Here is a 26,787-nt window from a genome sequence, read left to right on the forward strand (position 1 = left end):
TTTTGTACTCCGCGAAAATAAAGCATGCCCTTCGTATCTTTTTGTTTTTCAATTGTGTTCAGTTTACCTAAGTATTGATAATTTCTTTGAGTAGCAGTTAGATTAAGTTGACAATTTTAGATCATCACAGTATTTGTTCGGGGTAATAAAATAAACTAGAACTCAGCGAGTCGGATGTGTCGCCTTGTGAACAATATAGTTTAAGAGAAATGGCAAAGACAAAAATGAAATTTGAAAATCAACAAAGGGCAATAACTCAAAAAATAAGAAATGCAGATCAGCAGTTTCTGTGCACTGCACTTCTTATCAATAAAATCTGTCATCCTATTAAGTTTCAAGTCTAAAGCTTTCATAATTTATGAGAAATGGCCTGGACAAAAATAAAGTATGAAAATTAACAAAGGGCAATAACTCAAAAAATAAGAAATGCAGATCAGCAGTTTCTGTGCACTGCACTTCTTATCAAAAGATCTATCATCCTAATAAGTTTCAAGTCTTAAGCTTTTATAATCTATGAGAAATGGCCTGGAAAATAAAGTATGATAACTAACAAAGGGCAATAACTCAAAAAATAAGAAATGCAGAGTACCAGTTCTTGGGCACTGCACTTCTTCTTAATGAGATCTATCACTCTATGAAGTTTCATGTCCATAGCTTTTATACTTTAGGAGAAAAGGCCTGGACAAAAATAAAGTATTAAAATTAACAAAGGGCAATAACTCAAAAAATAAGAAATGCAGAGTACCAGTTCTTGTGCACTGCACTTCTTCTTAATGAGATCTATCATCCTATGAAGTTTCAAGTCCATAGCTTTTATACTTTAGGAGAAAAGGCCTGGACAAAAATAAAGTATTAAAATTAACAAAGGGCAATAACTCAAAAAATAAGAAATGCAGAGTACCAGTTCTTGTGCACTGCACTTCTTCTTAATGAGATCTATCATCTTATGAAGTTTCAAGTCCATAGATTTTATACTTAAGGAGAAATGGCCTGGACAAAAATAAAGTATGAAAATAAACAAAGGGCAATAACTCAAAAAATAAGGAGTACAGAGTACTGGTTCTTGTGCACTGCACTTCGGGTCATTATGAGAAGCATGCATACCAAGTTTGAAGTCAATCCGACTTATAATGACTGACTTATGCTCTGGACAAGCTTTAGGGGACGCCGACAACGACACCGACGACGACACCGACAACGACGCCGACAACGACAACGACGCCGCCGACAAAAGTAACCCCTATATGTCGCCTTTTTCAAGGCGACACAATAACACATGGGTTTGTGAAAAACAGTAAAAATATAATCCCTCGTAAAGTACTGTTACCCTCGGCGTTAACAGTATTTTTCTAGGGTTGATATTTTTACTTTTACCCACAAACATATTTGTTATTTATATAATCATATTTTTTCATTGCCAATAAAACAATCTATGTCGGTATAAAGAAGGACAAATTGAATACCTACCACCTAGTCTAACAAAAAGATTTGTATCTTCACTTGAAAAGCCATGAGATGAAGCAAACTGACAATAAAAGGAAAGTGCGACTATGTCCGTGACAACAGATACCATTTTATCTTTAATTCCTGCCTTAAAATAAAGATCATGACATTGTATTTCACATGGTTATATAAACAAATTATAAAATTTACTTACATAATAATAAAGAACCCTCAATATTGAAATGTTTTGTAAATATTTTTTTACAACTGAGCATCTTATTATAATATCATGAGATATTGGAAAAAAGTTAACTCCAAAGATACTTAGAATTGTATTGCATATTAAAGATTAAACATTGTATTAAACTTGCACGGCAAGTTGTCATCTAGATATATGTTTATATGGCATATTGAAAGGCTAAAAGGTATACCTGACAGATGAATATGTGAGACTTGCGTTGGATGTGTGCTGAGGTAAAATATATAAGTGTAGAAATGCGCTATGAGAAGGGAATAGTAGAAAAAGCGATGACCTTACAAGGAAGCAACCTGAAAGAATGAAGTCAAGTAAAATTGGATATTACTATAAAGGGTTATTCACGATAAGACCTGCTCAGAAAATGGAAAATGATGACAATAATCATAATTAGCAACAGACTGAGAAGGAAACTAGTGAAAAAGTTTGAGAAAAGTAGTTGTAGTGTAGGACATGCAGCAAGCTGGCATAGAGATCAAATAGATTGGAATCACGAGCAAATGAGAAAAATAGATTTATGCTCGGTTATACATAAACAAACTGATAAATCTTTTTCAGGAATCAACTTTGTCATAAAAGTACTTTTGGCAATGACGATTGGAATTTATAGGGGTGTGGCCAATTTTCAGAATTTAATGTGTTTGTAGACATATCTTAAGGGGAGAACAATAAGATAATTGATAAAGATTTAGTTGATTATCTTAAATCTGTTTGGATTAGAACCCTCTGCGGTGAAGAGCAAGTGGTTTGAAGCCATGGCACTATAATATATCATAATATACTATACATTGTAATTTATTAATATATGTGGTTAATGCTGCAAACAAATGACTGAAACAGTCATTAATTCTAAACCAGATAGTTTGAGTATAGTTGTCAAACTGCGAAATTTTAGAAAATAAAACGATTGCGTGAGTATACCTCAACTTTCATATATTGGTGAGACAATGTCAAGACAAATGTCGGTATTTGGAATGGCTGATAATCAAGCTTTTAAAGGAAAAAGAAATATTATTTCTACACGGTCAAGAATTTTATATCAAGCATTATTCTTTTGTCAAATTTTCGGAAAAATTTAAAATCAGTCCTCGTTTTGGCAAATTTTAGGGATTTTTAAATATGGCTATCTTAATAGGAAATTGGTCTTACAAATGTTAAAATGAGTGGTGTAGGGTAACATTTTTTATATTTTTTAAAAAAGAAACCATTTTGCTTATGTGGATTGTAAGCTGAATTTAATTATTTGATTCTTAACAATAAATAATGGAAAAACATTGTTTCCATATGGATGATATTATAGACTATTAAAACGTTCCTCATTTCTGAAAATGGCCCTTCTAATAGCCAAGCCTGAGTTCCGAAAATTGATTGTAACTCGTTTACGAACGGAAAATTCTGTTTAAAATTTACATGCAGTCTTTTAAGGCATATATTTGATCAATGTTAGCATTATTAAAGTTCTTTACAGTGGTCGTTAGGGTGGTCATACCTTAAAAAAATATTTGTACAATATTTCACTGTATTCAAATTATTGATATGTATATGATGTTTCGGGCTGGAGGATTTGTATCAATAAATATTTTGTCATTGTATTTTAGCTAGTAGACATGATTAGGATAAATCAGCCGTTTAAGTGTAACAAGAGCCGCGGAAATTTCTCAATTCGGGGTAAATTTTAAAGTAAAAAGTAATGAGAACTGAGCGGCGTACTTTTTACACAGACTATTCTCCAAAAGAAAAAGGGTCCCTGCACAAATGCTCACGACAACTAGAACTTCCAGTTGTTTGTGACATAAATGAAGACAAAACTGAAGTTTTTTAAAGTAGTCTTGCTAAGGCTATGCAGCTAAGGTCCCTCCTTTTAAGTCAACTAGGGCCTATACACCCTACCACCTTCCAGTCGTCCCTGCCTGCTGTTTTGGTCCACTCCCCTCGGCTTCAGTCAGGTTGTACATCAAGAACATGATCCACCGGTGAGAAAATAACATATAATTTTTTGTTTAAAGTAACAGTAACGTCAAGTGAAAACCTCTTTCTTTAGATTCAACAAATTGCGTTTTACGAAAAGAAGTAAATTAATGTATGAATACCTTTAACGCGGCCTTTGTTATCAAATTCAGTCCCCGACTTTCCTGCAAAAGTGCTGGAACAACTATGACAAAATAAAGATCTTCCTTGACGTCAAATCTGTACTGAGAGGAGTGTTGCCTTTTCATGTCATCTAGTAATGATTGTATAATTATTGCAAACAAATTTATTGCTGGCAAACTTTTTTAAGTAATATCCTCGATAAGTACTTTGTTCTCGTCCTGAAATTATAAACACAATAATTTATTTCAAGTGCACATTGTTGTGTCACACACCAAATACTATCAAGTGATACGTACGCGTCAACAAATATTTCAAACTGTGCTAGCTTGCATTAACATCAAGTAATGATTAAGAAAAGATGTATTATTTAAATAAAACGAGTTTTTAGTTTAATTAACAGTATTTTTAAGTGCTTTGAAGTTTTATCATCCTTTTGGGGGCTGATTTACATAGATGATAATAACAGGATATTTCATTAGTTGATACATTGTAGCATCCCTTTATGTGAATTTTGCACGTAGGTATTACCATATATGTTTGCTCTAAACGAAGGAAAACTTTCGAGAAACGTAGTCCACATACAAACATACATACACACGCGCATCCACAAACACACACATTATCTAGCAGTGGTTGCACAACATAAGGGTTGATAAATAAGACATGCACAGAGAAATATATATAAAGATGTCAAGCAAGAGCAACTCTTTTTAAAACATTTAAAGAAAATTAAGATTATGAAGAAAAACATATGAGCACATCCTCCGGAGCGATATAAGTGAAATCCCTATACGAGAGTTTTAAACTGGTTTATAATACACAAAGTCCTACTTTTAGCGTTGCTGCGAACTAAGTACATAAAACAAAATCGTATAATTGTCATGTTAACAAACATTTAAGTGAAAATGACATTTAAGTTTATTATATAAACGCATATTGATAATACTCTAATGACAACATAAAACTCATTCAATGACAAAAATTGTTATCAGTAAATATACGTATAATTTTCGTGCTTATTTAGGTTTCTGCTTGTAATGTAAAGTGGGCAACTGTCTACTGTCTTTAGAAGTTTTGTAACATTATAATAACCTTTTACCTTTTTGTTGAACAATAAATCTCCTTAGAAGTTTTGGATATTGACATATCATATGCATTAGTTTTCACGTTGCTTTCTAAAGCACGAGTCGTTCATCAAAAGATAGACTCGTATAAAATCACCGCCAGCTTTCGTCTAGTCATATTAAGAGTTACATTGATAAAGGTATACAATAACCAATCGCATTTGCTCTTATATTACCATACATTGTCGGGCATCTCCTTACAAAACCATATATAGTTTGGCAAAGAAATAAAGGGAAATGTTTAAAAATCATGATTTTAGAAAAACAGAAGCTGGTCATGGGGGATATACGTATGATAGTCTAAGAAAAAGCTCTAGCTAGGAGATTGATATTTTCAAAATAATTCAAGAAAAAGATTAATTCAAAGAAATGTATGTTCACAGAAAAAAAATAAAAGAAATTCACTACACTGAAATGATGGCAAAATTTAACAGACTAAAACAACTGACTTTGATTGCGTTTAAAATATTTATAAAAATGTACTTTTGTTTTTAAGAATCAAGACTATTCGAAAAAATCAGAAATTGATTTTAGAAATTGCCGTCAAAATGTTTCTAGGATAGAAATTTTTTATAAAATAGGATTATTTCACATACTGTTTAATGACATAAGCATTTACGTGAAAAAGGTTATCAAAAACAGCTTGAGGAAGGAAATGCAAGATTTGTGTAAACAGCGTTTGCTATGGTTTCTCAATGCAACCACAGTATACATGTACAGTAAAGTTTATATCATTCAATCATTCACTGTTGTTTTTTTTTTGTTTTTTTTTTGTTCTTTTTTGTTTAGTGTATATCGGCAAACTGACAAAGTGAGTTAATATTTACATAATCACGAACCTTGAGCAAGATTGTAACATTCAAGAAAGACATTTTTGACTGTAATGTTCATAGCAAGCTATATAAAATTGACCATCATTTTGTGTCAAAATGTGAAAACGTGTTGCCATAGCTTGCCCGATACAGTCTTATCAAAATTGGCGAAAAGAAATTTAGTCGCCAATCTCAATACGTATTATGGTAAAAATCAAGTAGTTACTAGAGACCGGACCAATAGATTTTTCAGCACAAAAAATTGAAATTATCATCGAGCAGTTGTCCCAACTAAAAACCCCGTTTGTGGTTTATTTCTTCTCGGGTTATCGCAAAATACAAAAAGTGTATCCTACAAAGTCGATATTTGCTTGAAACACTCATGCAATGTAGCATCAACCATCCTAACTGGACTTTAACCTTGCTTTATGACTAATCAATCCCTGAATCAAGAGGGGCCATCTACAAAATACGACTAACATTAAGTGAACATTTACACGCCAAATCTTAGGGCTCTTTACCATAGAGTTCTCTATTTATTGGCCAAGACCATGTTGACTAACTTATGAATAAGAGGGGTTAGCTAAGCTATGACGAAATTCTTTGATAAATTTTAGACTGTGCTTACAATTATCTAATTATTGATCAGACAAGTTTTTAGTAACCAATGCCAAAGTGGTATTGACCCTTGACCTTTAAACTTCAAAACCATTTAGGACCATCTACTAGTCGTGACTTACCTCAACATGAAATATTTGTACGATAGGCTGAATAGTTCTCTTGTTATTGGTTTTACCACCTTTGAGTTGTCAAGGCCATAGTGACCTAGAACTTTTACCAACTGAAGTATTCTAAGACACATTTTCAAGTTTTGTAAGAACAAGCTTTTAGGCCTATTTACCTCTAATCTTCGTCCAAAACATAATATATCACTCGCTAGTAAAATTCAGCTAACGAGTTTGTTTCGATTTCCTTTTTTCAATTTATTAGTAGTAGTTAGTAGTAGTTAGTAGTAGTTTGTAGTTAGTAGTAGTTAGAAGTAGTTAGTAGTAGTTAGTAGTAGTAGTAGTAGTAGTAGTAGTAGTAGTAGTAGTAGTAGTAGTAGTAGTAGTAGTAGTAGTAGTAGTAGTAGTAGTAGTAGTAGTAGTAGTAGTAGTAGTATAAGTTAGTAGTAGTAGAAGTAGTTGTAGTGGTAGTGGTAGTGGTGGTGGTGGTGGTGGTGGTGGTGGTAATTGTAGAGGTAGTGGCAGTGGTAGTAGTAGAAGTGGTAGTGGTAGTGGTAGTGGTAGTTGTAGCAGTACCAGTAGCAGTAGCAGTAGCGGTAGCGGTAGCGGTAGTGGTAGTGGTAGTAGTAGTGGTAGTGGTAGTAAAAGTGGTGGTGGTGGTGGTTGTGGTAGTGGTAGTACTGGTAGTAGTAGTAGTAGTAGTAGTGGTGGCACTGGTGGTAGTACTGGTGGTAACGGTAGCAGCGGCAGCAGCAGCAGCAGCAGCAACAGTAGCAGCAGTAGCAGCAGTACTAGTAGTAGTAGCAGTAGCAGTAGCAGTAGTACTAGTAGTAGTAGTACTAGTAGTACTAGTGATACTAGAAGTAGTAGTAGTAGTAGCAGTAACAGTAGTACTAGTACTAGTAGGTAGTAGTAGTAGTAGTAGTAGTAGAAGTAGTAGTAGTAGTAGTAGTAGTGGTAGTGGTAGTGGTTATTGTAGTGGTAGTGGTAGTAGTAGTAGTAGTAGTAGTAGTAGTAGTAGTAGTAGTTAGTAGTAGTAGTAGCAGCAGTAGTATCAGCAGCAGCAGCAGCAGCAGCAGCAGCAACAGCAGCAGCAGTAGCAGTAGTAGTAAATATTATTATCATACACAAACTTTTTTAACTTGATACATTTTATTCCACGCATGCAAAAAACAATTTCAAAAGAAGTACATACCACATTCTTTCTTGAATTTTTCCCCAGCAAAGAAATAATATTCGTAAAGAAATAGTATCCCGTTTGAGCGTTACTTCGTTCCAGATTCGCATGTTTGCACTCAGCCTCATACCCTAAATAAGTTTTCTTCTCGCCGTCCGATTCATAAAGTAGTTTAAGTGGCATAGGATTACTGGTCACATTGTAATCCCTGTTTTTAGCGTCTCCATAAGATAAGGCCCATCCTGTTGAAGACTCATCCAAGCGTAAAACAGCTATAAATGATGGCTGAAAGAGTGAAAACATCTATTCATGGTTCATATCTTTTATCAAGAAATTCCTGGTAATACATGTCTACAGACAGCACTCAACACTGTATCAGAGAAAGCCGCGGTTAATTTGTAATGATCTGATTTAATCTATATTATCATAAAACCAAATTTTCAGTGTAGTACCTTTTGTTTGAGGTTTGTTTTTCGGCAGTTTTATTGTGAGTCTCTCCGTGAGTAAAAATGTATATTTTAAGATTGAAGTTGTACTTAATTCCAACTACTAGTTTTCAAGTTATGCACTGGACAAAAAAAGGAACAAAGGGAAACTGTAATTTGTCCCAATAGAGTTATGATTCTTGTGCACTGCACTTTATCTCACTGCCCTTGACCATTGTATGAAGTTTCATTTAATTCCAACTATTAATTTTCAAGTTATGCACTGGACAATTAAAAGTAGCAAGGGGCAAAAACTCTTAAATGAGTCAAGAAAGAGTTATGGTTCTTGTACACAGCGCTTCCTCTCAATATACTTGACCATTGTATGAAATTGTATTGAATTCCAACAAGTAGTTTTCAAGTTATGCTCTGGACAAGAAAATAGCAATGGAAAAGTAACAAAGGGCAATAACTCTATAATTACTTTGGACAGAGTTATGATTCTTGTGCATTGCACTTCCTCTCATAGTGCTTGACCATTGTATGAAGTTGTTTTTAATTCCAACAAGTACTTTTCAAGTTATGCTCTGGACAAGGAAAAGTATCAAAGGACAATAACTCTGTAATTAGTCAAGATAGAGTTATAGTTATTGTGCACTGCACTTCCTCTTAATGTGCTTGTGGACTGTATGAAAGTGTATTTAATTCCAACAGGTAGTTTTCAAGTTATGCTCCGGACAAGGAAAAGTAACAAAGGGCAATAACACTGTTATTAGTCAAGATGGAGTTATGGTTCTTGTTCTCAATGTGCTTGATCATTATATGAAGTTGTATTGAATTCCAACAATCAGTCTTCAATTATGCTCCGGACAAAAAAGTAATGGAAAAGTAACATAGGGCAATAACTCTGAAATTAATTTAGATAGAGTTATGGTTCTTGTGCAATGCACTTCCTCTTATTGTGCTTGACCATTGTATGAAGTTGTTTTGGATTCCAACCAGTAGTTTTCAAGTTATGCTCCGGACAATGAAAAGTGACAAAGGGCAATAACTCTGTAATTAGTCTATACGGAGTTATGGTTCTTGTACACTGCACTTTCTCTCAATGTGCTTGACCATTGTATGAAGTTATATTGAATTCCAACCATTAGTCTTCAAGTTATGGTCCGGACAAAAGAAAGTTATGGAAAAAACACAGGGGAATAACTCTGTAATTACTTTCGATAGAGTTATTGTTCTTGTTCACTGCACTTCCCCTTATTGTGCTTGACCATTGCATGAAGTTGTTTTGAATTCAAACCAGTAATTTTCAAGTTATGCTCCGGACAAGGAAAAGTAACAAAGGGCAATTACTCTGTAATTAGTCAAGATAGAGTTATTGTTCTTGTACACTGCACTTTCTCTCTATGTGCTTGATCATTGTATGAAGTTGTATTGAATTCAAAACATTAGTCTTCAAGTCATGCTACGGACAAGGAAAATGCAACGGACCGCTGGACCGACCGACCGACCGACCACCGAGTGACTCCTATATACCCCCCCCCAAACTTCGTTTCGGGGGTATAATAAAGGCTGTATGGGCAAAAGGGAAAACATCTATTTTCAGCACTATTGACCTTTGCCAACTGACCCTTTACTCCATCCATCCAAAGGAGAAGACCTCCTATCAAATGTAAATGACATCTGTCAATAGAATAAGATTAAAACACATGTAAAAAACTATTTTTGACATTGCTGACCTTTCCATTGGTGACCTTGACCTAAATGACCCCTTATTACACCCAGATAAGGAGGACCTCCTTGGCATGCCTGTATTAATATGAAAGACATGAACTTAAAATAAAGGTTCTATTTATTTTGTACACCAATTACTTTGACCTTGGCCCTAGAGACCCTTTAGTCCGCATAAAATTAGAGGACCAACCTACCAAATATGAAAGGTACCATTAAATAAATTAAGCAATAAGGAGAAAATTAAGATAAATCCAACTTGCCAGAAAAGGTTAACCAGACAAGGCCCTATTTTTAAAGTAAAAAGGGGAAATAACTGGGAAAATGGATGGACAGTTATATAACTTGGCAATATCATGCACTTTGTATTGATAATAAAGTGTGAAAATTATGAAAATAATGTTGTGCTGCACTATCTTCAATCTTTAATCTTTGATTAGATATTTTGGGAGACTTGTTACAGCCGCAAAACGGCACAAATAACACTGATGTGACCATAAAATAGAGTAAAACAGAATTCCTAAAGAAAGCCCAACACGGCAAAATTGAAAATGTTGCAGGCTCGCTTAGACTGAGCCTATTCATGGATTGTAGTGGTAACTGCAAGCTACTGTCAACGCCCACTAGCACTGGCTTAAGCAGAAGCAACATTTAACACGAACTGCTAAAATTTTGAACTTTTGAACATAGAAACATCCGCAGATATGTTAATTTGGCGGTTATCATGGAACCTTCAATGTGACACATAAGTGCCATTCCATGAAAAGCGGCATATGGTCCCCAAGTAAAAACATAAATAAATGAGAAAGCAATGGGCAAAACAGATAGAATGGAATTTTGACAGTGGATTATGAAGTCAGCATGTCACAGATAAGCTGTTAAAGACAAAATAAAAAAAAACAGGCAACGTATACTAAGGGTGATTAAAGTTATGAAAGTTATAGTTATAAAACTTGCCAAATCATGTACTTTGTATTAATTTGTAATTGTTTAAACTATGAAGCCATTGGTACAGGTAGAACTTAAGAAAATTCCAACTTGTCGTTCTAGGTTAACCTCGCACGGAAAGACGGGTGGTCGGACGAGCAAACAAATGGGGTTTATGTGCTTTTTATTGATCTTTTTGTGGCACTTTTCCACATAAACCAGTACAATTACCATATAAATCAGAGCAAAACTGTTCTAAAACATAAGTTGCTAATTCCGATGGACCCGTCGTTTAAATAAATGGCTGGGCAGTTACATGTATCTTTTTAAGAGCAATGTACTCTCAAGTAGAAATAAAATATAAGCGTTATAATTTTTGGTCTAATAAGAAGAATAAATATGGTCAAATTTAAATATATATTAAATGTTGTTTGTTATACAAAATAAAGATAATCCCCTTGAATAGATTCTTATTAGGTATACATGAAAATACTGAAGTACTATACTTATAATCATTGGGTGAGAAAATATTTTGTACTGACAACATGATACTTTAGGAAGTATATAAACGATATAATTGTGTATACCTAATAAGAATCTACTCAAGGGGGATGTCTTTATTCTGTATAACAAACAACATTTAATATACATTCAAATTTGACCAAACATTCATCCATATTTATTCTTCTTATTAGACCAAAAATTATACCGCTTATATTTTATTCAAATTTGACATAATGATTACAGGTTTTTATATAAATTTACCAGTATAAACATTCTATTTTATTTTCTATAAAAGCAATCATTATCTATAACTTTAATCAACACGAATCAATATTCCTAAATAACCCCCTTTGTCATTATTATGACCATGTACGTACTTCCGGTCGATTCGTAGTGAGAGCATGGTTTTAAATGGCTCTGAAATTTTTCATTTAAAAGGTATTTTACTTTGGATAATATTGGATAATTTTGGATAAGATATGGATTAAAATACTTGTGATATATTACATCAATGTCGGACACGCAAAACACGCCAAATGTAAATGTAAAGACTAAAAAAAAAGAAGAAAAAAACGGCAAGCCACGTCGCCATTATTAGAGGAGTGCACGAAATTCACGAGCACGGAGCACGCTAAAGTTTTACAAACTACAAAGAAAACGAAACGAAATAAAAATGTAAACAAGTGAATGAACAATCAATAGAAAATACAAATACACAGGAATACTTTGAAGACACGATCATGACCACAAATGAAAACAATAGATGAAATTAATCAAACAGTGAATAAAATAAACTTAAAAGTGTCAGACCTGGAAACCAAATTTAAAACACTGGACAAAAGAGTCTTAAAAACAGAACTAGCAAAGGTGTGTGAGCTATCGTTTACACACGCGCAACAACTTAAGGGGAGTGATATGTAAATAGGAGCACAGCTACCATTTGAAGTACGCGAAGCTAGGAACCATCTATATCCCGCCATTAGAACAGCAAAGACCAAGGTAAACATGTTAAATATAGGAAAAAAGCATTTTATTGTTTCTTGGATTATCTAAACAACTATGATATTGTGTTTTTTTTTTCTTTCAATGAAACATGGATTAAAAATACTGACGACAGTAACTTAAACATTCGTGGATATGTATGTGATCATACCTATGGAAATAAAACATTATTTAGGAAAAGAGGACGCGCAAGTGAAGGCATATCGGTATATTTTAAAAATGAAATTAAGAACTATATAAAGATTTTTGAAAAGAACCAAGATGGTATTGTCTGGGTAAAAATTTCTCCTGAGCTTATTGATTTTAAGCAGGATGTATTTATTTGTCATTCATATGTACCCCCAATAAACTTGAATGTTATAAAAGATTTTGATCACTTTGAGCAGTTAGAATTAGATTTTATTAAGTATACATGTTAAAGGAAACAGTACTATTACTAGGGCGATATTAACAGTAATAATCGTGTCTAACGGTTTTAATAGATTGCTTTAGAGTTTCCATTAAATACTTTAGATGATTGAGTACTATTGTAATATAATCAAAATCAGATCTCAGCTAGAGTAAATTTAGATCACGTGATTTGATCATTTTGTGGCGACCACTAACTCTATTTCTAAGCCAAATATTTCTTCACAGCGGTTTACCCTTAAAAAGCGTATGGCCGTCTGCTGTCCGAGGCCAATAGGTGGTGATGTTTTAAACTTTCATGTTTTCACAATGAGATTTGGTACAGGGTGAAGGTAGCTTTGGATTAGGAGTTAGAGCTGATATCTCCTTCGATATAATACTCAGAACAGTCGAATAGAAGAATTTAAGGAATTCTCTGATCACGCCGCCTCTTGTTCTTATTCTGCTACATCTTTTTTATAGATCTCCTGAAAAAGCGCGAATGGCTATAGACTACCGGCAATGAGGATTCCAGTAGCAGACGAAATCTTACGTAAAATCTTACGTTTTTAAAGTAAAAGTTTTCGCTTGGCACTAGTGTAATTAATAATACGCCAATCGTTATACAACTCGGCAATTCTCCTGTCAGTCGTGAGATTGGAATTCCTTTGAAGTCTGCTCCGGTATGGTGGTTATCGATTAGAAAATACGCCTTTCTTTTTCAAAGTTGGTATCGTGTGGCGTGGTGGAGTGGCGCGGGTAGGCATATCTTGCGCTTTAAATCAAGTTTTTTATTTAGTGTAATTAATCATCATTATACGTTCACTTAATTCAACTATTTAAAATTTATTGGTTTTATTTTTATTATCGTTTGTTAATTATTATATAATATGGTTTTATTTACTGTTGACTGTTGGTTTAAAGCGCGTGTAAGATCTTTTAAAATTGGCTCTTAAATATTTTAATTAGTAATAAATTCTAATGAATTGCGTACATCTTTTGTTTTGCGTCGCGTAAGAAATATAATATAAGTCTAAGAAAGGAGCCCAAAACAGTCCCTAACAAAGAAAAAACGCCAGAGGCCTGTCGTAATTAGTCGAAATGGCCACGAACACCAGCAGGACCTCAAGAAATAATTTGGATAAAGCAATTAAAATATTATTCTGGGAGAGGGTAATACCCGTCCAACCCCACGGCATTGCGTCATAACATTACAATCCAGTTTAACAACTCGACGCATTTTTCTAATCTTGTTGGTTTGGTATCTGGAAATACGCACATAGTGAATAGTTCTGAAAATATACTTTTGAACGACAAGTAGGGCCATTTGATGGCCTGAAGTCGCTCACACTGGTTATATAGGACCCCGGAGCGGGCCAGTTTAAACCCCAGTGGCTTTTTATTTTGAACAAACTTGGTAGACACCCATTAGAAGATATTTCATGCTTAACATCTAAGGTCTAGCTGGTCAAGATTTTTCCTTACACATATAGTTAAAAACAATGACATACATGGGGCAGGGCCAGTTTTGACCCAAGGGCTTTTATTTGAACAATCTGTGTAGACACTTACTAGAAAATGTTTCATGCTTAATATCTAAACTCTAGCTATTTCGGGTTTTTTTCAAAAGAAGACTTTTTTAGTTTTTGCTATACACATATAAGGAAAATCAATGTCAGCCCGGGCGGGCCCAATTTTGACCCCAGGGCTTTTATTTTGGACAAACTTGGTAAACATCCATTAGAACATGTTTCATGCCAAATATCTAAGCTCTAGCTCTTTGGGTTTTTTAGAAGAAGATTTTTTAAGTTTTTACTATATGCATATAGGGAAAATCAATGACCCCCTGGGGCGGGGCCAATTTTGACCCCAGGGCTTTTATTTGAACAATCTTGGTAGACACTCATTAGAAGATGTTTCATGCTTAATATCTTAGCTCTTGCTCTTTGGGTTCTTTAAAAGAAGCTTTTTTTTAAGTTTTTATTATATGCATATAGGGAAAATCAATGACCCCTGGGGCGGAGCTAATTTTGACCCAAAGGCTTTTATTTGAACAAACTTAGTAGACACCCATTAGAAGATGTTTCATGCTAAATATCTTAGCTCTAGCTCTTTCGGTTCTTTAAAAGAATTTTTTTTTAAGTTTTTTACTATATGCATATAGGAAAAATCAATGACCCCCTGGGGCGGGGCCAATTTTGACCCCGGGGCTTTTATTTGAACAAACTTGGTAGATATCTATTAGAACATGTTTCATGCTAAATATCTTAACTCTAGCTCTTTGGGTTCTTTAAAAGATTTTTTTTAAAGTTTTTACTATATGCATATTGGGAAAATCAATGACCCCCTGGGGCTGGGCCAATTTTAACCCAGGGGCTTTATTTGAACAAACTTGTTTGACATCCATTAGAACATTTCATGCCAAATATCTAAGCTCTACCTCTTTGGGTTTTTTAGAAGAAGATTTTGTAAGTTTTTACTATATGCATATAGGGAAAATCAATGTCTCCCCTAGGGCGGGGCCAATTTTGACCTCAGGGCTTTTATTTGAACAAACTTGGTAGACACCGATTAGAAGATATTTCATGCTAAATATCTTAGCTCTAGCTTTTTGGGTTCTTTAAAAGAATTTTTTTTAAAGTTTTTACTATATTTGTATATAGGGAAAATCAATGACCCCCAAGGGCTGGGGCCAATTTTGACCCCAGGGCTTTTATTTGAACAAACTTGGTAGACATCCATTAGAACATGTTTCATGCCAAATATCTATAAGCTCTAGCTCTTTGGGTTTTTTTAGAAGAAGATTTTTTAAGTTTTTACTTATTGCATTTAGGGAAAATCAATGACCCCTGGGGCGGAGCCAATTTTGATGCCCAGGACTTTTACTTGAACAATCTTGGTAGACACTCATAAGAAGATGTTTCTTGCTTAGTATCTTAGCTCTAGCTCTTTTGGGTTCTTTAAAAGAAGAATTTTTTTAAGTTTTTACTAATATATGCAATTTTGACCTAGGGATTTTATTTGAAAACAAATCTAGGTAGACAGTCACTTAGAAGATGTTCTCATGCCCAACAACTATCTAAGCTCTTTTAGTACTCTTTGGGTTTATTACGTAGACCACGAACGATTGGTTTAAAAGTATTTTTTTCTTTTAGTTGCCATGGCAACCAGAGTATCTGCATGGAATGGAATTCAAGTTTGAACAACTTTGTTAACATCCCCTGTGAAGTTTCATTAAGATCTGCCTTATGGTTTCAGAAGGAGATGTCATTTGAAAAAGTGTGAACGGACAAACGTACGACGGACGACGGACGACGGACGAAGAGTGATCCCTAATAGCTCACCCTGAGCATAATGCTCAGGTGAGCTAAAAATATACAAGACGAGAATTTAGATAAAGAAATCAACGAAACTCGAACTTCGTATATATATACAGTCTTCGACCAAAACAATAATAAATCACCAGGTACTGACACTAATAGGTTATTCAGTCCTAGCGAATACCCGACAAGTTGGGGGTAAGGAATTTTAATTTCGAGTTTCAAAAAAAAGGTGATGTAAACGATCCACAAAATAATCGAGGAATTACCCTCATAAATATTTTGGCCAAAATCCACTCTCAAAATTCTATTGAACCGACTGACAAAATGGGCTGAATGTTATGAAAAAATAACACAGAACCAGTTTGGTTTCCAAAAACTATGAAAAAATAACACAGAACCAGTTTGGTTTCAAAAAAGGTAAATCAATTACAGACTGCATTTTCATTTTTCATTCGATTGTTACCAATGTGTTAAACTCTGGCGATAAATTATTTTGTATCTTTATTGACTATGAAAAGTGCTTTGATAAAATTGATCGATCAAACTTGTGGCAAAAATTGTTATCTGAAAATGTAAGTTGTAAACTTGTGAAAGCAATTAGATCAATGTACTATAATGTTAAAATATGTGTTAGATATAAAAGATCTCTTTCAAGTTTCTTCACCTCCGACATAGGATTGAAGGAGTGAGATCCGAGTTCACCTTTGATCTTTATGTTGATCCCATATATAATATAGACAGTAACTTAAGTGATACATTTACAGTAAATGAGTTAAAGTTATTCCTTATACTTTTCGCAGATGATCAGGTACTCTTTGCAAAATCTCCCGAAACCCTTCAGTCAATGTTAAACGATGTTGAGAATAACTGTAACTTATGGGGCCTGAAAATTAATGTACTTAGACAAAAGCTATGATATTCGAAAAGGGTAGACATACCCAGTATGCATTTTACATATAAAATACAGCAATAGAGGTCGTTCAATCATTAAAGTACTTGGGATCACTTTGTTCAAAAACGGTAATTGGCACCGAACACAAAAATGTGTAGCACAACACGCATCTTTTGCGCTGCATAAACTTTTCTTAATCTTTAAAAATATAGAAATAACGGTCGCACAGAAATGTAAATTGTTTGACTCATTGGTTGGTTCCATATTAAATTTTGGCTCAGAAATATGGGGTATGCATAATGTAACCATTATACCATTATTAACATTTTCGTACGTAGATTGCGTAATGACATTTAAAATATAATCCAAAATGACCGTGCGCATGCGCAGTGAGTGACGTTAAAGTGACCCCTATGCTGCTATTGTCATTGAAAATGAATTCCATTTTTTACTCGTTTGTCGAAAATATTTTAACGTTTGTAAGAAATTGGAAAGTTTAATGTCATCAAGAAATGAAAAAGATTGATTGATTGATTTATTTATTTGTGTATATATATATGTCATATTACAAAACAAATTAAGACATTTTATCACAGATATATCTATCACATTGTTTTTATCACAGTAATTAATTAAAAAATAATATCTTTACATTCATGATTAAATCAAAGATCTTGTTGACTTCAAGACAATATATACAACACAGGATAACCCATGAAAGTTCAATATAAAATAGAGAACTTATTTCCAATGGGGTCCTTTGATGGTAAAACAAAATATATTTTCTTGAGAACTGGTCCATACTTAGAGATGGTATACTGGACTGATATTAAATTTCTAAGATCAAATAATATTAATTTCTATTGCACATTATGTTAATTACATGTATCACATATTTGCAAGAATAATACTATGAATATGACTAGTTATCACACCATTGAAAGATATCTATTTATATATATCACAAAACCAATCACAAGATACATTTATATAAAACATACAATATACATTAAAACAATTATCTCTAAAACTAATAACTTTATAATTTGTAAAGATATTTATATTTTTCACTAAAAGTAAGATTAACTTGTATATAAGTACATACCATAATGTTACAGAACTTCAAAAGATAGTGTATGACTGTACAGTATTGTAAAGAAAATCTTATTGTTTAAATCTACATGAAGATTTTTTGTTAATTACCTCTCTGAAAACATTGAATTTAGCACAACAAAACAATAGGCAAAATGTTTCCCACAAGTGTTAATTACCGACACGCGACTAATGTTTATTTGGCATGCGTATTCAAACGATTTAGATGATAAATATGAACAGAACAGAACAGAACAGAAATTTTATTTCGTAACGTATACAATACAGTATCTTGTTACATTACACATATCAAATATTATAAATAGATAAACACATGATATAATTCAAAGATTTACAGTATATTGGAGAATGAACATATATTGCTGCGAAAAAAAAATTGATTTTGTATAAAATAAATGTATATCAGAATAATCTCATTTATAATATCAGAATAATCTCATTTTAATATAAACATTACTAGTGACATCTAAACGTTTACAATATTTATGAAAATAATAACAACATTTTAACATTACATTTATGTATAACCTAAGCTTATCAACATATCTTTTCTTTTACTATTTGCAAAATAAATAAATTTACATAAATCTAATAATATAGACTTTTCACATGACTGAAGTAATTCTATGAATTTAAACATGCTAGGTTTTTTATAATAATATCTTTTAATGAATTTAGTGCGTATTTCCTGGTACAAATTACAAACAAGTATAAAATGGAATTCGTCTTCAATATCTTGTGTATTACAAAGTTGACATATGCGCTCATGTCTTTCAAGTCTGTTTCTACCATATCTTCCAGATTCTATTCTTAAATTATGCGCAGATATTCTGAGACGGGTTAATTGTTGTCTTGATTTCATACACTTAATTTTATCTAAATAGCATTTTATAGAAAAATTATCCTTGATATGTCTATACAATGTATTTAAAACGTTATTATTAACAATATCTGAAAACCATTTTTGTTTTAAAACATCAATGACTCTTTGTTTAAAAATATTAACAAATTCTTTTGGATTATAAAGTTCAGGACAATTCCACACCTCAGAAAAACCAAATTCATCTAAAATTCCTTTTACTTTATATGCCCAGTTTTTCACTCCTTTTTACACTGATTTAATGTATTTATATACACACATTTAACAATGATATTGCTTGAATGTATCACTTTAAACCAATATTTTATTATGTGAACATATCGATTAACATAAAGTGGGTATCTTCCTAGCTCACCATAAATTGCTGCATTACAAGAGCTTATTTTCACACCAAGAATTAACTTGCAAAATTTCAAGCGTAATCTCTCTATATCTTTAGATTTTGTAAATCCCCAGACTGGACAAGCATAATTTATGATAGAGCCGACAAAAGCATCAAATAATTGTAAGGAAACAGAAGGGGATATTTCATACTTGTTGATATTACATATTAAAACATTCATTGCTTTCAAAGCTTTACCTATAAGATATTGATTGTGAAGTACAAAGGACCCAGTGTAATTAAATACTACACCTAAATAATTAAAATCGTCAACAATTTCCAAAACTTCATTATTATAAAACCAACGTTCATGAGGAAGTACTGGTCCTCTATTCCGAAAAACAACTATTTTAGTTTTGGCGGTATTTACCTCTAGGCCCCATAGATTACAGTATTCAAATAAAGAGTTTAATTTTTGCTGTAAATCCTCTTGCGAGTTACCAATTATTACCATATCGTCAGCGAATAACAATATTACTATACATATTTCAAATATATTCAATCCACAATCGACCGAGTTTTGTAAAAATAATTCTAGGTCTTCCAAAAATAGTGCAAACATGGCGGGCGAATTATTTTGGCCTTGTCGTAGCCCAACTGATAAATTGAAAAACTCTGAAAATGTATTGCAATGTTTAACACACGACTTAACAATTGAATACATTGATTTAAAAGTTCTAAGTAACTTCCCATCTAATCCCATATTAAACAATTTATACCATAATGCATTGCGGTTCACAGAGTCAAACGCCTTTTTAAGTCGATAAAAGCACAAGGTAATCGCATTTTTTGAGTTAACATATGGTTTATTAAATTGTGTAACACGAAAATTGCATCTACTGTACTACACCCCTTTCTGAAACCAAATTGAGCGTCTGACAAAATGTTATTCTCATCAAACCATTTTTCCACTCTATTTGTCAAGATACTTATAAATAATTTCCCAAAGTTACTTAGTAATGTGATGCCACGATAATTATTAACATTAGTATGATCACCTTTTTATAAAGCCTTCAGACCATATTTCTGGAAAATAGCCTGCATCAAAAACTCTGTTAAAAAGATCAGTGATATGGCCTACTAATATATCAATAGAAAATATAAAGTATTCGTTCAACAAGTCATCACTTGGACAAGACGCTTTGTTGCGGTTTAATCGCTTCACCGCATCTCTAACTTCTTCGCAAGATATGGGAATATTAAGCTCTTCGAAAGTAGGGTTACTAATATTAGGATCAATATTATCATTTGAAATATTTGCATCAAAATCAGTTGTAGCCCTTATTTCTTCAAACATATTTGCAAAATAATTTTGGAAATCTAAAATAGGTATATCCGAACTTTGTGATACATTTCGTTTTTTAAAATGTTTCCAAAACTCTCTTGGTTTACTCTTTTTCAATTCAGACAATTCTTGTGCCCTTTTAAGTCTATATTGTCGTTTCTTTTTACGAACAATGTTTTTAAACTCTTTTTTCAAGTCACATAGAATATGCCTGTTAGTTTCGTTTTTATAATTATTAAAAATCGACAAAGCATTAAGATAATTACGTTTTTTTTCCGTAGCATTCTTCATCAAACCAGGAACAATCAGAGTTTCCACCCTTTTTTCTACCTTTTCGCTTAAAAAGAGGCTCGGCTACATCTTGAAATGATCTTTGAAAACTTTAAAACAAAATTTTCAATGTCGCTCGAAGAAGAATTCTCAAAAATATCGTTTAAATCAGCCATTCTTCCTAATAAACCCCTTCTAAATTTATCTTTGTCAGCATCACGCCATTTAAAATATGTACTCTCACTTTCTAAATTTCTTGGATTAAATCTAGTATCTAAGTATTTAACAGTAAACGAAAGTGGTGCATGATCACTAAATTCATTAAATTGACATATTTCGAATTCACTTATAATCTGAAAATTGCACTCTTTCAATAATAAATAGTCAATTGTACTGTTTGACTGACGGCTATAATACGTAAATGCCCCTACGTTACAATCTTTACCTAAACGACCGTTAGCTAATCTCATACAAGTAGTTTTACAAAAATCAAGGATCTTTTCACCTCTCGTGTTAACAATAGGATCGGAAGAGGCCCTGCATAATGGTGCATCTGGAAAATAATCGTCAGAATCGATATATTTTACATTATTATCACAAACTATAAAATCTGATTTATTGCCTTCTCTCCCATTCCAGTCACCTACTAATAACACTTTACCTAGGTCTTCAAAATAAAAAACATCATTAGTTAACATTTCAAATAAGTCTACATTTTCAATACTCGCAAAAGGCGAGTCATCAAACCACATATAAACTCCACATAAATATATATCAGTCATTGTCTTAAAAAACTCACTGTCCAGTTTCATCCATATAATTGTGTCACAATGGTTTCTTACAATAGTTACTCCATTTTTAATATTGTTTTTTACATATATAACAATTCCACCGCTGTTTCTTTTAGCCCTTTTATGTTTAAATTTTCTATAAAAATTAAAGCATGTATAACCATTAATTTCAATATTAGAATTTTCATCAGTCCAGGATTCAGTAAGAATACATATATCATTTTCCGAAATTTTAGAAATAAAGTCTTTATTTTTTAATTTAGCGTCACTTAAACCATTGCAATTCCATGCGAAGACTTTCAGCTCACTCTCCGGTAATTCCTAGGCTGACTTGACTGGTTTACCATCGACGAACAGCGTGTCGTAGGCAATCCATGCTGTTTTGTTTTCCTCTCGGGCTTTTTTCAGTTTAGGAAATAAGCTACGTCGTTTTTGTACAACTTCTGGGGGAAACTGTTCATGTAAAAAGTAGGATTATTTTTCGAGCAGCTTTCTTTTACTTCGGACGAACTCCCGATCTTTAAAATATGTAAATTTGCAAACAATTTTGCGATTACAAAACGATCTTTCGTCATGCCCTTGAACACCCATTCTGTGGGCACGCTCAATTTGTAGTGACTTAACATATTCCTCAGCCATGTTTAACTTTTCTTTCAGGTGATTTCGAAGTATACGTTCCGTTTCTTCGGGTTTTTCGTTTTTCTCTTCTTTAATTCCGCCAAAGATTAAATTGTTTCTCATTGATTGTGATTTTAAATATACAACTTCATCTTTCATTTTAATGTTCTCATTTAAAAGTTTTTTGATTTGATCATCCTTATCGACTACGGCAAACTCAACATTTTATACTCTTTCATCAATTTTCATAACCTTTTCATCATTACTTTTAGTACTGTCGTGCAGATGAAGCCAAATTTTTTTCAACTCATTTTCAAAACTGTCTACTTTCTTCTCTAATGCTTCTAATGACTGTAACTTTACATCCATGTTTTCAATTTTTGCATCAATTTCCTTCAAATAACATAAAATGTCAGCATTAGTTGGGTTTAAGTTAATTTCAGCCTCCATTTTTCTAGATTGAAAGTTTTTGTCTGAAGTTGTTATGGACTCATCATTACCAGGTGATTGGTCTCTTTCATTTAGCGACAATAAGTGATCGTCTTCAAATACCGGTAGTGGTGTAGATAATGTGTCATCAAATAATACAGAGTTTGTAATATTCAAAACTTCACTTACTGAAATATTGTTTTCATTAGATGCCCCTGCCGGGCCTCCGCATGCTTTTAAAGTTTTCCTATTTTTTTCCAATTCCTCGTCTGTACTACTTCCTTTTTTCCTTTTATTCACTTTTTTAGATTTAGTCATTGTATCAGCATTAAAACACTTCTTTTATTCCACATATTTTCTCATAAAACTATGTTAAATTACATTTTTATAATAACATTCGACAGCAACTAAAGAACGTCCATTCACACCAAAGGTCACGTGATCATCAAATAAGCTATTGAATTGAATTGAGCACAACACAACAATAGGCAAAATGTTTCCCACAAGTGTTAATTACCGACACGCGACTAATGTTTATTTGGCATGCGTATTCACACGATTTAGATGATAAATATGGACTTAAAGATATAAAAAACATACCGTCGAAAATATTACTTTTTAAGCTTTTTAAATTTGAGGTAATACTGCAGTCATATTATGAGAGAAAATTCGCGTATATATGAAATACGAGATGTAAACTTAATAAATAAATCCCTTTGAGAATTTAGTGGGTTTTTTTTGTGTTGTGTTTTTTTTCCGTTTTTTGTTTTGTCTGACTTAGACACTGGAGATAGGTGCCAAGTTATTTCAAAATCCCTTGATAGATGAAAACATTATGGATTGGCACGGAATATTCCCTCCATCAGACAATGTTGACCTTTGATCTCCAAGTGGGACCTTAACCTTGGAGGTGGGTGTTTGGGTGTTGTTCATCACATTGTGCATTTTGAACATTTGTGCCAAGATATTTCAAAATCTCTTGATGGATGTTTTCAATGGGGGGGGGGGTTGTCTGTCTCGTCATTTTTTGTCCGGGTGGGCTTTTGTCATACACTGGTAAATACACATGTAATTCTCGAAATATGTTTTAGTCGTAAACATGGTGTAAGATTTTTTTATCAAATTACAACCAAATATTGATCGATTGGTGTATGCCTATCGGCTCTGATAAGGGCCTTTCAATTCCATCATTCATGCACCGTTTGACGGTCCTATTTACATTAATGATTATTTAGCATTTCAATAAAACGGCATCGTTTATAACTGACGTTTAGTACGTATGGAACGCCTTGACTGTCTTATGCTATCAATATTTTTGCTATCTTCTGAAATGATGCTATTATTTTGTCATTTTAGCATATTAACATGTGCAATGTACATCATATCTTGTCTACAGACAATGCTGACTTGTTCAAACAGCATGTTAACTTGTCAAATAATCATTATGACATGTGCAGACAACATATTAACTTGTCAAAGTATCATGATGACTTGTGCAAACGACATGTTAACTTGTCAAAATATCGTGATGACTTGTGCAAACGACATGTTAACTTGTCAAAAATTCATGATGACATGTGCAAACAGCATGTTAACTTGTCGAATTATCGTGATGACATGCTCATAATACCTTAACAAGTTAACATGTGTTTTGCACAAGTCATCACGATTCTTTGACAAATTAACATGTTGTTTGCACAAGTCATCATAATAATTTGACAAGTTAACATGGCATTTGCACAAGTCATCATGATACATTGACAAGTTAGAATGGAGTTTGCACAAGTCATCACGATACCTTGACAAGTTAACATGCTGTTTGCACATGTCATCATGAAATTTTGACAAAATAACATGTCGCTTTCACAAGTCACCATGATACTTGGACAAGTTAGCATGTTGTTTGCACATGTTATCACGATGATTTGACAAATTAACATACTGTTTGCACACGTCATCATGAAATTTTGACAAGTTAGCATGGCATTTGCACAAGTCATTATTGTACTTGGACAAGTTAACATGTCGTTTGCACAAGACATCATGATACTTGGACAAGATAACATGCTGTATGCACATGTTATAACGATAGCTCGACAAGTTAACATGCTGTTTACACATGTCAGCATGGACTTTTGACATGTTAGCATGGCATATGCACAAGTTATAATAATACTTTGACAAGTTAACAGTACGTTTTGACATGTCAGCATGATACAAGATAACATGTCATTTGCACAAGTCATTACTATAATTCGACAAGTTAACATGTCGTTTGCACAAGTCATCATGGAAATTTGACATGTTAACATGCTGTTTGCACAAGTCATCATGATACTTTGACAAGTTAACATGCTGTTTGCACATGTCATCATGATAATTCGACAAGTTAACATGTCGTTTGCACAAGTCATTATTATACTTTGACAAGTTAACATAGCGTTTGCACAAGTTATCATGACACTTTGACAAGTTAACATGCTGTTTGCACATGTCATCACAATAATTCGACAAGTTAACATGTTTTTTGCACAAGTCATCATTACATTTTGACAAGTCACCATGTCATTTGCACAAATCATCATTATACTTTGACAAGTTAACATGTTGTTTGCACAAGTCATCACGATACTTTGACAAGTTAGCATGTTGTCTGCACATGTCATCATAATAATTTGACAAGTTAACATGCTGTTTGTACAAGTCAACATGTTCCTTTGACAAGACATGATGTAAATTGCACATGTTAACATGCTCAAACGACAAAATAACATCATCGTTTCACAAGATAACAAAAACATTGATTACATAAGACAGTAACGGCGTTCCATAAGTACGCATGTAATTCCATGCTATTGCCATTTCTGTATTTTGGCATTTTTCCGTAAATGCTTAAAATTAAAAACATGTACCATACTCATATAATCATTTTGATGTTTACACAAGTATGTTGAAACCTGTTAAAATATTAACTTCTTATTTATGGACGCGCTATTAACCAACTTTGACTAGTATCCAAACAACAGACCACGTGATAATTACCTGGATACCCCTGCATTGTCTAATAATACTTCCGTGTTCGTGGAAAAGAAAACGAAAATACAAAATTAAAGAATCTGGGTCACAAAAGGATTTTAAGACGTTTTATGGACGCGCTATTAACCAACTTTGACTAGTATCCAAACAACAGACCACGTGATAATATACCTGGATACCCCTGCATTGTCTAATAATACTTCCGTGTTCGTGGAAAAGAAAACGAAAATACAAAATTAAAGAATCTGGGTCACAAAAGGATTTTAAGACGTTTTATAAGATATATCTAAAAAAATTTCGATGTATGTCTTATGATGTTTAAAAAACTGGGAACCCTGAGATAAGTACCTGAATAAGAAGTTATAGGTAAACCATATAATTTTGAATAAGATAAAACTGAATACTAATAAATAACACTTACCATGACTTATGCTCGGTTGATCTTTACTATCTTTTTTCCATTTCTTAACTGTATTGCAGGTCAAAATTCTGTCTTTCAAAAGTTTCAAATTCAGTTAGTTTAAAAAAAAGCCTCAAGCACGTTAAACATCCGCTTACCAACGGAAGACTACTGAACGGTTATATATACCCAATCGGCCAGTCGGAAACATGTAATTAACTGATTTGCGTCACAGGTGTGTAAAATATGTACCAATGAAATCGCGTTTAATAAAATCTATATTCTTCAACGACGAAGGTAAACTCTATCAGTAACAATAAGTTTTCTTTGCTGTTTTGCTGGAAATCGTTCACATTTTTATGCCCCCGCCATGTAATGGCTGGGGCATATAGTGTTACCCTGTTCCGTCCTTCCGTCCTTCCGTCATTCCGTCCTTCCGTCATTCCGTCCTTCCGTCATTCCGTCCTTCCGTCATTCCGTCATTCTGTCATTCCGTCATCATCAGTTTCCGTGCATTATCTTAGTAACGGTTGCACATATTCAACTCAAATTTAACATATGGATATGTCATGAGAAAATACAGGTCAAGTTCGAATTTGGTCATGGTTCGATGATTTTTGGCAGAGTTATGCCCCTTTTACTTTGAAAATAATATGAAATTTTCAGTTTCCGTTTATTATCTCCCCAACGGTTCAACCCATCAACTCAAATTTGACATATGGATATGTCATGAGAAAATACAGGTCAAGTTCGAATTTGGTCAT

General features: G+C 33.2%; 1 protein-coding gene across 1 annotated transcript in view; it reads right to left on the reverse strand.

The window, feature by feature from the left end:
• Positions 1-26,213, reverse strand: part of LOC132719935 (uncharacterized) — a 43,398-nt gene extending 17,185 nt beyond the window's left edge. The window contains exons 1-4 of the mRNA XM_060703896.1: positions 26,045-26,213; positions 7,647-7,913; positions 3,790-4,008; positions 1,468-1,591 (exon numbers count right to left, since the gene is read on the reverse strand). Of these exons, the coding sequence (XP_060559879.1) occupies positions 1,468-1,591; positions 3,790-3,915 (250 nt within the window). The 5' untranslated portion in view covers positions 3,916-4,008; positions 7,647-7,913; positions 26,045-26,213. The remainder of the gene's footprint in view (positions 1-1,467; positions 1,592-3,789; positions 4,009-7,646; positions 7,914-26,044) is intronic.
• Positions 26,214-26,787: the final 574 nt, after the last annotated feature.

Source organism: Ruditapes philippinarum, unplaced genomic scaffold (genome assembly GCF_026571515.1).
Source record: "Ruditapes philippinarum isolate M1 unplaced genomic scaffold, ASM2657151v2 ctg9997_1_1_1_1, whole genome shotgun sequence".
NCBI classification, from domain to species: domain Eukaryota; kingdom Metazoa; phylum Mollusca; class Bivalvia; order Venerida; family Veneridae; genus Ruditapes; species Ruditapes philippinarum.